The following is a 14,465-nucleotide window of genomic DNA, read 5'->3' as shown; positions in this document are numbered from 1 at the left end:
CACACACACACACACACACACACACACACACACACACACACACACACACACACACACACACACACACAAAAGCTTCTGTCACTCCCCTAAGCCTATTATCCATCTGTCCACTGAAGGCATGTGAATTTGTAGTGCCTGAACCGCCCTGATCACTCCGGTTTCTCCCTCCCTTGTATCCTGTGGGTCTAAGTTATGGTCATGGGCAAGCTCTCAAAAAGTCAGCTTGAGGACAAGTGACACTGGAGCAGACACAGCTCCTGTACATTAAAGAGCTGGGTTCTGCACGGAGAATAAGCCCTACACATAACAGTAACAATAATAACAAGACAGCAGTAGCAGCCAGCACTTAATGAGTGTCTTAAGTGTCAGACACTATCCTAAGCACTTTAGATGCATTCACCTATTCAACAGAGCAACTCTCTGAAGAAGGTACTACATATTATCATTTTACAGATGAGGAAACTGAGGCACAGTGAGATGAAACAACTTGCTCAGGGTCACACAGCTACTAAGGGGAAAGTGGAGGCAAGTCCATGTAACCAGCACATTCTACTGCTTCTCACACACAGGCAAGGAAGTGGCACCCTAAGGGGTGCTATGGCGCTCCAGCTCCCTTAAAAACACGATAAAACACACTAAATCAAATCAACAAAATTACCAAATATCGACAGTCCCTGACATCTGTACTGCCCTTGACAGTTCAGATGGGATTTTCCCCAAGTTTTCTTTCATCGGGTACACTGGGCAGCGCTGAGGGGGATGCCAAGATGAAAAGTCTCTGAACCCGGGGAGCTTATATTTTAATCCTTCGGGTGAACAGATTGGTTCTCTGACATCTAAGCGAAGACAGGGGTTCTGGGGGGGCAGGGGAAGGAGTTCCTAAGGAATACTAGGGGCCTGTGGCACTAGGTAATAAGACTTCGGAGACTGGGGAGGGAGGCACCTCTGGAAAAGACACCACTGTCTTATTGGATGACCTTGGGAAAGTCACTTCCCTGCTCCGGTTCTGCTTCTTTCTCTGTGGGGGATGTGGGAACCAGATGATCGCTCAAATCCCACCGCCCCTTTATTTATATAACCTAATGGATGTCTGTAAACACATTCAGGAACTCTAGTTGACTCTGGGTTCCAGATCCACCAGGGGCTGGCTCTGGGCCTTGCGCGGATCACTTCGTCTCTAGGTGCTTCCGCTGCCTCATCTATAAAGTGAGTGTGTCACTGACAGTCCTTGCTCTCCCTCCCAGGGGTTCGGGAAGAATTACGGGGGACAAAAGGGCAAGGGCGCCCTAGCAGCGCGGTTCCGACGCAGAGCACTACTGGTCTGACCGTGCCGCCGCCGCAGCCAGGTCAGGCCCACCAAGGCTCGTGTGACCCTCCTCCCCTGAAGCGTTCGGGATCACCTCTGCCCAAGCTGGTGACCTCGGCTCGGCCCGGCAGAAATGGGAGGCCGGGACGGCGGCGACCTTGGGCGGCTGCCTCCGGGGCCCCGCGTGCGCCGCTGCCTCTCACCAGTGTTCGGCACCTCCCGATACCAGGCGCGGTAGAGCTCGCGCACCCTCCGCTTGGCCTCGTTCATGTCCCGGCTGAAAATGGGCTTCACCAAGGTGTTGGCCGCAGCAGCCCGGCGGAGGCCGCTGGCCGCCATCTTGCGAAAGAAACCACCTCCCAACTTCACCCCGTTTCAACCCGTAAGTCCGGCCGAGGGACAAATCTTTTTTCTCATTGGCTAAAACTTAAAGTCCCGCCCCTAAACTACTGGCGGGCGGGAGAACCGCTACGGGGCTCTCTGATTGGCTGAGAAGCCTCCCTCTCCCTCTCCCTCTCCCTCTCCCTCTCCCTCTCCCTCGACCCACACTTTAATTATAATAATGTATCAATATTGGCTCACTAATTGTGACAAATGTACCATATTGAATGTTAAGATACTACTATTGGGGAAACTGCGTGTGGGGTATATAGGAACTTCCTGCACTATCTTCACAACTTTTCTATAAATGTAAATCTATTCTAAAATAGTTTATTTAAAAGATTTTTTAAATTATATCCCATTTAAATAAAATGTCCAGAATAAGCAAATCAAAGACAGAAAGTACATTTGTAGTTGCCTACAGTGGGGGGATATGGACTTCATGGTATGTAAATTATATCTCAATAAAGTTGTTTTTTAAAAAAATAAAAAGACAAACAACAACAATCTTGTGGAAATTTAAAAGGTCTCTGCCAAAACTAAAATTAACCAAGAAAGATGTATATATGGGATGTGCAGCAAACTGGATCCATCACAAGAAAAGTATCCCAAAGTATAACTCCAAGATAAAGGGACAACCTAAGGTACTAGCTGTGCAATAGGCCTAGCAAGCCAAGATTTCAAATGATCCAGATTGATGGAGCTAGAGCAAGGATCCATAGTTTGTGTAAGATTCTCAAAGGGATCTGTGAACCAAAAACTACCATAAGCCACTGCTTCAAAGTATCCATTACAGGTTTCACCCAAGGGTCAAACCACAACATACTCCTATAACAAAAAGACTCTCTCAGATGTTGCAAATCTCAAAGAGAAGAAATATAGAGAGTAATGAAGATTAACACAGTTTTCCTAACTAGATATGATCATGTACAAATAAAAGGAAAGGAAACAGAGGCACAGTTAAAGCCCTCAAGAAGCCTTGTGAATGTGATTTCAGATGAAACTTGATACCTTACTCTACAGAGCTTAAGACATCCTGAAGATAATGGTATTTTATTTAATTTTGTGATTTCTGTCCTACCTACCTCAAAAAATAAAATGACATGATAAGAAAAATCATATAAAAATTTTAAATCAGAAGAACATTAAAAGAAGCAAAAAAAATAGATGTTTAGTACCTATAACATACATTTCCCATAAATTGCAAAAAATGACAGTTTGCTTATAATATATATATTTTTACTGAAGTATAGTTGATTTACAATGTTTAAGGTATACAGCAAAGTGACTGTTATATACATCTACACATATACGTACTTTTTCAGATTCTTTTCCATTATAGGTTATTACAAGATACTGAATATAGTTCCCTGTGCTATACAGTAAGTCTTTGTTGTTTATTTTATACATAGTAGTGTGTATCTGTTAATCCCAAATTCCCAATTTATCCCCCCCCCCTCCCCCCCCTCTCCCTCTCTCCCTCTGTGTGAGAGAGGCAGGTGGAGGCTGCGCAGCCTCACCTGCGGAATCTTAACGCTCGGCCGTTGAACGTCCTAACGGTCGCCCGACCGCGCCGCCAGGGGGCGCTCGGGCCCAGGCCAGCCGTTGTGCCGCGAGTTGGCGCGTGCCTGCTGTCTGGCGTCCACTGCGTCACGCCCGCGAACTGCCCCGGGCGCTAGTGTGGTAGCGCCCATCCGCACGCACGTCGTAGGTCTTCCGCGCTCGGGCCGTGGGCCCTGCTGAGGCAAGTAATGGCGCCTGGACTGCTGTGACGTTGGCCTGGCACCTCTGCGGCTTTTCCGCAATAACTTTTCCCCCCTATAAACCAACTCTTTTGAAGCGAGGTAGAGACGTGAAAGCGCTCTCCTGCCCTTGAGCTTCTGAGCTTCTCGGCCCTTCTCCACAGCCCAGGGAGGTGGGTTATATCATCAGCCCCATTTTAGACGGGGACGTTTTCATCCCAAACTCTGGATCTCTATGAAAAACAGCCCAGAGTGTTGGAACTGGAAGGAACCTTAGGTCGTCCATTCTGGGTACCTCTCTTTCCTGGCATTTTTCTTTTTCTTTTTTTTTTGGCCTTGCTGCAGGGCATGAGAGATCTTAGTTCCCCCACCAGGGATTGAACCCGCGCCCCTTGCAGTGGAAGCACAGAGTCTTAAGCACTGGACCAGCAGGGAAGTCCCTTTCCCAGCATTTTTCTACTGAGGATATATCTGAACATCAAGGGGAGCCTGGAAGGGTAAAGGGAAAAATAACAGCTAACAACATGTCAGGCCGTGCGTAGATATTCTACTTAGTCTTAGTTAATCTCATAGATCAGGTAGGTACTGTTAGCATCCCCATTTTACAGGTGAAGAAAGTGAGGTGGTGCAGCCTAGGTCACTTGCCATTTAGGTTTTGCCCCAAACTGACTCCTGCCTGGAGTCTACTGGTCATTTCTGAAAATGCAGTTGATAGATACTTTGTGAGTTTGGGGGAAGCAGCAGGGGTCAGGGCTGAGCTTAGCTCTGGAACCCCAGCCAGCATGGGGAATGGCCCTGCATCTAGCCCAGTCTTACCCATTTTAAAGGGAAAAAAATTGGATTTTTTCCCTGTATTATTTTTAAAAATGTATTTGTACATTTAAATGAATTATGCATGAAAAGAAAGCATGTAACATTGTGACTACCTAGAGGGTTGGGATAGGGAGGGTTGGGAGGGAGATGCAAGAGGGAGGAGATATGGAGATACGTATATGTATAGCTGATTTACTTTGTTATAAAGCAGAAACTAACACACCATTGTAAAGCAATTATACTCCAAAAAACATGTTAAAAAAAAAGAGCTGAGGTGATAAAACAAAATGAGACAATGTATCTATAGCCTGCTGTTAAAGGCATTTACTAGATATTAGTTAAGAAAGAACTTTTGAAATATAAAAATGTGGTAACTGTGAGATGGGGTAGTGGAAAGAAACAGAAACCAAGAATAAAAGCCTTCCCCAAAAGTTAAAAAAGCATTTAACATGTGTAAGTGATAAAGCATGGTAGAATGGGAACTTTTGAACTTCAGTACCCACCTCAAGAAGTTGTAGTACAGTTAAGATTTATGTAATGTGTACCATGCTCCTGGTAACCACTGTTTTACATTTTTCAGGCACATTAACTTGTTTAAGCCTTGAAACACACCTGTGCGATAGGCGCTGTTATACCCATTCTACAGATGAGGAAACTGAAACACAGAGGCTAAGTTACTTGACAATACTGGGTTGAGACCCAGGTAGCTGACTCCAGAGTCTGCGCTCTACCTCTGATACCTACCTGTGTAATTTTAACCTGGTTCATGCTCTTGCCTCCTCTAGGAGTAACCACTGTCGTGAGTTTAGTGTTTAATATTCTTATTCATTGAAAAAAAAAAGGTCTCTAAAACAACTCACAGCTGGGGGAAAATATTTGCAAATGGTATATTCCATAAAGGACTTGTATCTGGAATATATAAAAGACACAACTAAAAAAAAATAGCCCAATTTAAAAATAAGCAAAGCTGACAACACCAAATGCTAATGAGGATGTGGAGCAGCAGGAACTCTCATTGCTGGTGCGAATACAGCTAGTTTGGAAGACAGTTCGGAAGACAGTTCGGCAGTTTCTTGCAAAACTAGCATACTCTGTACTTCCCTGGCAGTCCAGTGGTTAAAACTCCGTGCTTTCACCACAGGGGGCTTGGGTTCGATCCCTGGTCCGGGAGCTAAGATCCCACATGCTGTAAGGGGCAGCCAAAAAAACCCCAAAACGAACAAACAAAAAAAAACTAGCATAATCTTACCATATAATCCAGTAATCACACACCTTGGTATTTACCCAAATGAGTTGAAAACTTATGTCCACACAAAAACCTGCACATGGATGTTTATAACAGTTTTATTCATGATTGTCAAAAGTTGGAAGCCACAAAGAAGGCCTTCAGGAGGTGAACAAATAAACTGTGGTACATGCAGACAATGGAATATTCTGGAGCATTAGAAAGAAATGAGTCATGAAAAGACGTGGAGGAAACTTTAATGGATATTACTAAGTGAAAGAAGCCAATCTGAAAAGGCTACATACTGTATGATTCTAGCTATATGACATACTAGAAAAAGGCAAAACTATGGAGACAATAAAAAGACCATTGGTTGTCAGGGACTAGGGTAGAAAGAGGGATGAATAGGTACAACACAGAGGGTTTTTAGGTCAGAAACCATTCTGAATGATGCTATACTGGTGAATACATGTCATTATATACTTGTCCAAACCCACAGAGTGAACCCGAATGTAAACTGTGGACTTTGGATGGCAATGATGTGTCAATCTAGGTTCTTCCATTGCAACAAATATAGCACTCTGATGGGGCATGTTGGTAGTAGGGGAGGCTGGAGGGTGGGCAGGGCAAGAGGTATATGGAAACTCTGTACTTTGCACCCAGTTTTTCTGTGAACTTAAAACTGCTCTTAAAAAAATAGCCCTTTTTTTTTTTTAAATGAGCAAAGGCTTTGAATAGCTGTTTTTCTCAAGAAGTGATAGAAATGACCAATAATACATGAAAAGACACTCAACGTTCATTAGGTAAATGCAAATCAAAACCGTAAGATACCATTTCTCACCCACTAGAATGCCTAAAACAGAAAACAGACAACAGTCAGTGTTGGTGGGGACATGGAGAAATTGGAACCCTCGTATGTTGCTGATGGGAATGTAAAATTGTACAGTTACTTTGGAAAACAGTCTGGCAGTTTCTTAAAAAGGTAAACATGGACTTACTATATGATCCAGCAATTCCAATCCTAGTATCTACCCAGGAGAAGTGAAAAGTTTTGTCCACACAAAGACTTGTATGTGAATTGTTATAGCAGCATTAGTCACAATAGCTAAAAAGTAGAAACAACCCCAAAGTCTATCAACTGGATATACCAAAAAAAAATTTTTTTAAGTGGATAAACAAAATATGGTACATCCAAACAATAGAAAACTCTTCAGCCAGGATGAACCTTGAAAACATTATGCTCAGTGAAAGAAGATAGACACACAACAATACAGTATGATACCATTTGTATGAAGGGTTCAGGAAAGGCAAATCTGTAGAGACAGAAAGTAGATTAGTGAGCTGAGTAGAAATGAGGAGTAAATGTAGCATAAGGTTTCTGTTTAGGCTGATGGAAATGCCCTAAAATTAGTTCATGGTGATAGTGTACAACTTTGTAAATATACGAAAATTTATTGAATTGTACACTTAAAATGGGTGAAGAATGAATTTTATGGTATGAAAATTATATCTCAATAAAGCTGTTGGAAAAAAATGGTCTCAGGACTTCCCTGGCGGTCCAGTGGTTAAGACTCCGCACTTCCAATGCAGGGGGCGTGGGTTCGATCCCTGGTCAGGTAACTAAGATCTCACATGCCACACAGCACAGCCAAAAAAAAAAAAAAAAAAGTCTGATGATTTTTCAAATGTGTAAAGTCCAGTGTGTTTTAATAATGCCTTCTTCCTTTCATCACCTTAAAAAAGGAAAAAACCCTATTTGTCCTTATTAAAAACAATGATTTTAGAAAATTGGACAGGACAGCACAGTACAGAAAATAAATATCCTCTATAAAATTAGAGGCAATATAGCATATAGTGAAAAGAATTTGTCAGTCCCTGATATCAGTTACAAGCTGCATGTTACCTTTCCTCCATGAACTTTGGTTTCTGCATCTGTAAAATGGGCATAACAATGGCTACCACACAGGGTTGAGAGGATTAAATGAGATAATGTATATACTATGAAGTGCCTGGAAGAGTGTCTGCTTCACACAGATGTTTGATAAATGTCAGTTTTCTTTCCTTTGCCTACTAATCAGATTATGAGAATCCCGTTAACTTTCTTTAGCCTCAATCCCTACAACACATTTACAGAGTAGATCCTCGTGACCAAGAACCAGTGGAGGGTGGTAGTCTTGTTGAGGTGGGAGGGTTGGAATGCACCCAGGGGATTGCCTAGATGCTGTGTTTGCATCTTAAGCCCCCATTTTTTACTTGCATTATATGTTATGGATTAATACAAATAGAGATTTCTAAAGGTGATTTTATGAACATTTAACCCAAGATTTTCAATTTAACCCCAATTTTTCAATCTTCTGTAGAAAAGAATATTACTTGTTTTTTGTAGGGGACATTGATGTACATATAGGTTAAGGACTAACCACTACCCCTAGCCACCTCTCGCCACTGTTGTTGGTGCCCAGTGAATGTTAAATTGGGTTGAATTGAAGACCTCAGCATTTAAGATACTTGTGCTGTTGGTAGTGGTTAGATCCCAGAATTTTTTTTGTTTTAAGATTTTTTTGATGTGGACCATTTTAAAGTCTTTATTGAATTTGTTACAATATTGCTTCCGTTTTATGTTTCGTTTTTTTGGCCTCGAGCCATGTGGCATCTTAGCTCCCTGAATAGGGATCAAACCCACACCCCCTGCACTGGAAGGCAAAGTCTTAACCACTGGACTTCCAGGGAAGTCCCAGCTCCCAGTATTTTTTACGTGGGTTCGGTGTTGTTCTTCTACTCCATCCTTCCTCTCACCCCACTTTTGGCCTTGATTTAAAGCTCTTCTATCTAAAATGGTTGCATCCTTCCTCCTGAGACCACCACCTTAGAGTCAGAGATTTGAGCAGAGGGTCTTTTGGGTTCCAGTGGTATATAGGATCATGGGGTCCCAAGATGGAAGCAAAAGCAAGGGGGAGGTATCAGGAATTGATCCATCAGGGCCAAGATACACAGCCACATGCCTTATACTCAGTCTTCTCTTTCTGGCCCTTGTAGGGAAGGGAAAGCAGCTTTTATAATTTTCCCTGTATTATGCTACACATTTTAAATTAAACTTTTAAGATAATTATAGATTCATATGTATAAGAAATAACACAGAAAAGTCAGATGTACCCTTTACCCAGTTTTTCCCAATGGTAACATATTGTAAAACAATAGTACTATATCGCAACAAGGATACTGATATTGATATAATCAAGATACAGAACACTTCCATCACCACAAGGATCCCTCATGTCATCCTTTTCCTTCCTTAGTCCCTCCCTAATAAAGGGACTCCATTTTTATAATTTTGTTATTTGAAGAATGTTTTATAAATGGAATCATACAGTATGCAACCTTTTGGATGGGCTTTTTTTTTTTTCCACTCAGCATAATTCTCTTGAGATTCATCCGGGTTGATATATGTGTCAGTGGTTTATTCCTTCTTATTTCTGAGTAGTATTCCATGGTATGGATTTACCACAGTTTAACCATTCACCCCTTAAAGGACATCTGGGTTGTTTCCAGTTTTGGGCTATTATAAGTAAAACTGTACGTATTTGTGTACAGCTTTTGTGTTAACACAAGCCTTCATTTCTTTAGTATAAATGCCCAGGAGTGCAATTGCTGGGTTATGTGTTTGTTGCATATTTAATTGTGTAGGAAACTATTAAATTGTTTTCCAGAGCAGCTGCACCATTTTGCATTCTGATTAGCAATATATGAGTTACCCAGTTCCTGTTCTGCTTTTGGTGAAGCAACTTTTTAATTTTAGCCATTTGATAGATGTGTAGGAATAGCTCATTATTGTTTTAATTTGCATTTCACTTATGGCTAGTGGTGTTGACATCCTTTCATGTGCTTGTTTCCCATCTTATATTTTCTCTAGTGAAATGGCTTTTCATGTCTTTTGCCCATATTCTAATTAAATTGTTTGCCTGTTGAGTTTTGAGAGTTCTTTATATGTTCTAGGTGCTAGTTCTTTGTCAGATACGTGGTTTGCAAACAATTTCTACCACTCTGTAGCTTGATTTTTCATCTTTTCCACACGGTCTTTCACAGAGCAGGAGTGTTTAATTTTGATGAAAGCCAATTTATAATTTTTTTTCCTTTTGTGGACTGTGCTTTTGGTGTCAAATTTAAGAACCCTAGCCCTAGGTCCAGAAGATTTTCTATGATTGTTTTCCTAAGAGTTTTATGTTTTACATTTAAGTACATGGCCCATTTTGAGTTAATTTTCATATAAGCTGTTAGATTTAGATTGAGGGGTTTTGTTTTGTTTTGTTTTTGCCTATGGATGTCTGATTACTCCAGAACCATTTGTTGAAAAGCCAACTTTCCTCCACTGAATTGCTTTTGCACCCTTCTCAAAATTCAGTTAAAAGCTACAATAATCAAAACAGTATGGTATTGGCATAAAAAATGGACAGACAGATCAACAGAACAGGAAAAGAATGAAAAGGAAAAAAAAAGAAAATCTTGACATTTGTGACAACATGGATGGATCTCGAGAAAGACAAATACCATATGATTTCACTCATATGTAGAATCTAAAAAACAAAACAAAACAAAAAAAGCAAGCAAAAAACAATGAGCAAATAAAACAAAAACAAACTCATAGATACAGAGAACAGATTGGTGATTACCAGAGCGGAAGGGAGCTGGAGGGTAGGCGAAATGGGTGAAGAGGGTCAATTGTATGGTGATGGATGGTAACTAGACTTTTGGTGGTGATCACTTTGTAGTGTATACAAATATCAGATTATAATATTGTACCACTGAAACTCATAAAATGTAATATACCAATTTTACCTCCAAAAAAAAAGTCAGTTGAGCCTGTCAGTTGGTGACATTCCTGCAGGATATTGTCAATGGATATGGGATTCTGGATTGACATTTCAACACTTGAAAAGTATTGTGTCACTTCCTTCTGTCCTCTATGGCCTCTAATGAGAAATTAGCTGTCATTCAAATTGATTTTTCTCATATAGGTCCTAGATTTGTTTTTCTCTGGCTACTCTCAAGGTTTCTCCTTTATTTTAGTTATAATATCCAAAGTATGTAAAGAATCAGTAGCAAAACAAACGAACAGAGAGACCAAATAACCCAGTTAAAAAATGGGCGAAGGACCTGAATAGACATTTCATATATCTTCCAAAGAAGATATATGAAAGCCCAACAGGTACGTGAAAAGATGCTCAACATCACTAGTCATTGAGAAAATGCAAATTAAAACCACAATGAGATATCACCTCATGCCTGTTAGAATGGCCATCATCAAAAAAACAAGAGATTCCGCACGGTTGTGTGGAAAAGGAAACCCTGTTGGTCGGATTGTAAATTGGTACAGCCACTATGAAACACACTATGGAGGATCCTTAAAAAATTAAGAATTAGAATTACCATATAATCCAGCTATTCCATTTCTGGGAATGTAGCCAAAGGAGATGAAAACACCAACTTGAAAAGATATCTGCATCCCCACATTCATAGCAGCATTATTTATAATAGACAAGACATGGAAGCAACATAAGTGTCCACTGATGGATGAACGGATAAAGAAGTTGTGGTCTAAATATACAATGGAGTATTATTCAGACATGAAAAACCAGGAAATCCTACCATTTGCAACAACATGGATGGACCTTGAAGGCATTATACTCAGTGAAATAAGTCATACAGAGAAAGAAAAGTACTGTATGATCTCACTTACATGTGGAATCTAAAAACAACAACAAAAAAACCCCCAAAGTCACAGAGGCAGAGGGTAGAGGGAGGGGGAATTAGAGAAAGGAGGTCAAAAGGTACAAATTTCCAGTTTTAAGATAAATGATTACTAGGGATGTAATACACAACATGACTATAGCTTACACTGCTCTATGATACATAGGAAAGTTCTTAAGAGTAAATCCTGAGAGTTCTCATCATAAGGAGAAATTTTTTTTCTTTTTATTGTATCTATATGAGAAGATGGATGTTAGCTGAACCTACTGTGGTAATTATTTCACAATATATGTAAATAAAACCATCATGCTGTATGTTTTAAAATTTTACAGTGATGTATGTCAATTATTTCTCAGTAAAACTGGAAACAAAAAACAAAAAAATAATATAATATCATCAGGATTTTGATTGAGATTGCATTGAATATGGATTATAATTGAAGATAGAAATGACATCTTGGGAATTCCCTGGCTGTCCAGTGGTTAGGACTCTGCCTTCACTGCTGAGGGTGTGGGTTCAATCCCTGGTGGGGGAACTAAGATCCCACAAGCTGTGGGTGTGCCCCCCCCCCCGCAAATGACATCTTTATACTGCTGAGTTTTCCTAACAGGGAACATAGAATGCTTTACACATAGTATGTGTATGTATATTCAGACCCTAAGAGAAACTCAAGACCTTTGGATGGGAATCAGAGAACAGAGCATTTGTTACTCACAAAGCATCTTGTACCTGTTCCTCACACTAATTCTATTTTCTGCTGTGTCTGCTGTTAGCCCATTTGGTCCAGTGAGTTCTTAATGTCAGATATTGTATTTTGTTCTAGAATGTCTATGTTATCTATTGCTATGAACAAATTACCTCAAAACTTGTCAGCTGAAACAACAAACATTTATTATCTCATGGTTTCCTAGGGACCAGGAATCCAGGTGGGGCTTAACTGTATGCCTCTGGCTCAAGGTCTCTCATGAGGTGGTCGTCAGTCAGCTGGCCCTGTGGTACCATTGAGGGCTCACCTGGGGAAGAGAGTGTGAGGTGGCATCTACTTCATGGTTGTTGGCAGGCCTTGGGCCCTCGTCACCTGGGGCTCTCCACAGGGCTGCCTCACCTCATTATAAGGCAGCTGTTTTCCCCCATAGCGAGTGTTCAGAGAGTGAGAGTGAGTACAGTGTTCAAGATGGAAGCCACAGTCTTTTTTGTAAACTTATTTTGGAAGTGACATCTCACTTCTACCAAATTTATTCAATAAATCCAGACCACACTCAAATGAATACTACTAGGAAGTGGAGATCATTAGTGACTGTCTTAGAGGCTGTCCTACCACAGTGTCTATTTTTACTGATTTGAATTCTCTGTTGAATTACTCTAGCTCTTCATCTGTTTTGTCTATCTTTTTGTCTATTTTCTTTAACATGCTAATCATAGCCATTTTTAAAAGTCCCTATCTGCTAACTCCAATATCTAGATTATCCCTGGGTCAACTTCTTTGACTGTTTATCTCTTAATTATCAGTTAATTTTTCCTCCTTCTTTATAAGTTAGTAACTTTTAACAAAAATATTTATTTATTTGGTTGCACTGGGTCTTAGTTGCGGCTTGCTGGCTCCTTAGTTGTGGCAGGCGGGCTCCTTAGTTGTGGCTCATCAGATCCTTAGTTGCAGCATGTGGGCTCCTTAGTTGTGACATGCATGTGGGATCTAGTTCCCTGACCAGGGATTGAACCCAGGCCCTCTGCATTAGGAGCGTGGAGTCTTAACCACTGTGCCACCAGGGAAGTCCCAAAGTTTAGTAACTTTTATTGTTAGCTGGACATCATGGATGTGTTGTAGATTATGTTAATTTTTCTCTAAAGGAATATCAAGAAAAATAATAGATACATGTATATGTATAACTGAATCACTTTGCTGTACACCTGAAACTAACACAACATTGTAAGTCAACTATACTCCAATATAAAATAAACGGTTTTTAAAAACCACAAAAAAATAAAAAAGGAACATCAAGTTTTGTTTTGGCAGGCTTTGAGGCTTGAATTTAGGTTTCAGTTGATTGGAAGTATTTTAGTTTTGCCCATAGTTGTAGATGCAGTCCTTATTCCTAGGGTGATGCTTTTCTGGAGTCTTAATTGAATGCCTGGAGTATGCACCAAAATCTCTTCACTTTGGCCAGGCCCAGTCTCCAATGTCATCCAGCACTATGTGACTCTGAATTTCCCCATGTGCTCTCAGCTCCCCGAAGTTGTATGCTACGCTGTCTTATCTGCTCAGCCCAGCAGTTGGCCAAGGACTCGAACATCTATACTCAGACCTTTCAGGCTCTTTGCCTATGGTTACCTCCACTTCACTTCCCTGACCCTCAAATTCTGTGACACTAGCAGCCCTAAACCCCAGGCTCTGCCTCTTATACCCAGTAAGAATTCTGCTCTCTGTCTTGGCTCGACCACTCCAGGTCACACTTAGGGAAGTACCCTCAGGAGAAAATCTGCATTGGTTGCTCTCCATGCCTATAAGTAGTTGAATGTATTTTGTCCCCTTTTATGTTTTATGTTTGTTTATTGTGGAAAGGTAAATCCAATACCAGCTACTCCCTCACGACTGAAACTTTTAAGTCTTGGAAAAGCCTTAGTGGGAAGCCGATATTTCACCAGCTCCATTTTTTTTTTTTTTTTTTTTGGATACGCAGGCCTCTCACTGTTGTGGCCTCTCCCGTTGTGGAGCACAGGCTCCGGATGCGCAGGCTCAGCGGCCATAGCTCACGGGCTCAGCCGCTCTGCGGCATGTGGGATCCTCCCGGACCGGGGCACGAACCCGTGTCCCCTGCATCGGCAGGCGGACCCCCCAACCACCGCGCCACCAGGGACACCCACACCAGCTCTATTTTTATTTCCACTGTAGCTGTTTCTTTTCCCTAATAGACAATTCACTTTTAGGGGTGCCATATTCTCTCTTATCTTTCTGAGGATTTTAATATTTACTTTAAAGTCTCTTTTGATTTTCTCTATTAACTCTTTTCCTTAGTCATTAGTTCTTTTTGTTTGTATAGTGTTGTGCCTCTCTTTTCTACTGTTGGTTTTCTTCAAATATTTGGCAAGTTCTGGCTAAGTGCTCAAGTCTGTCTTTGAGATTCTCTGATGGATTCTCCTTGAATGGTTTTATTTACTGTGAAGTGGCATTAGTCTCTGTGGAGTCAGGATAAGACATTGCTAGGCAGGGTACACTTGTGGTTAGACTTTGGGATAATGGGGGTCCCCATTCCTG

General features: G+C 41.0%; 1 protein-coding gene across 1 annotated transcript in view; it reads right to left on the bottom strand.

The window, feature by feature from the left end:
* Positions 1-1,723, bottom strand: part of NDUFA6 (NADH:ubiquinone oxidoreductase subunit A6) — a 6,841-nt gene extending 5,118 nt beyond the window's left edge. The window contains 1 exon segment of the mRNA XM_007453952.1: positions 1,510-1,723. Coding sequence (XP_007454014.1) covers positions 1,510-1,723 — 214 coding nt within the window.
* Positions 1,724-14,465: the final 12,742 nt, after the last annotated feature.

Source organism: Lipotes vexillifer, unplaced genomic scaffold (assembly GCF_000442215.2).
Source record: "Lipotes vexillifer unplaced genomic scaffold, Lipotes_vexillifer_v1.1 scaffold382, whole genome shotgun sequence".
NCBI classification, from domain to species: domain Eukaryota; kingdom Metazoa; phylum Chordata; class Mammalia; order Artiodactyla; family Lipotidae; genus Lipotes; species Lipotes vexillifer.
The sequence above is the reverse complement of the archived record's forward strand: the minus strand, read 5'-3'. Positions and strand labels throughout refer to the sequence as shown.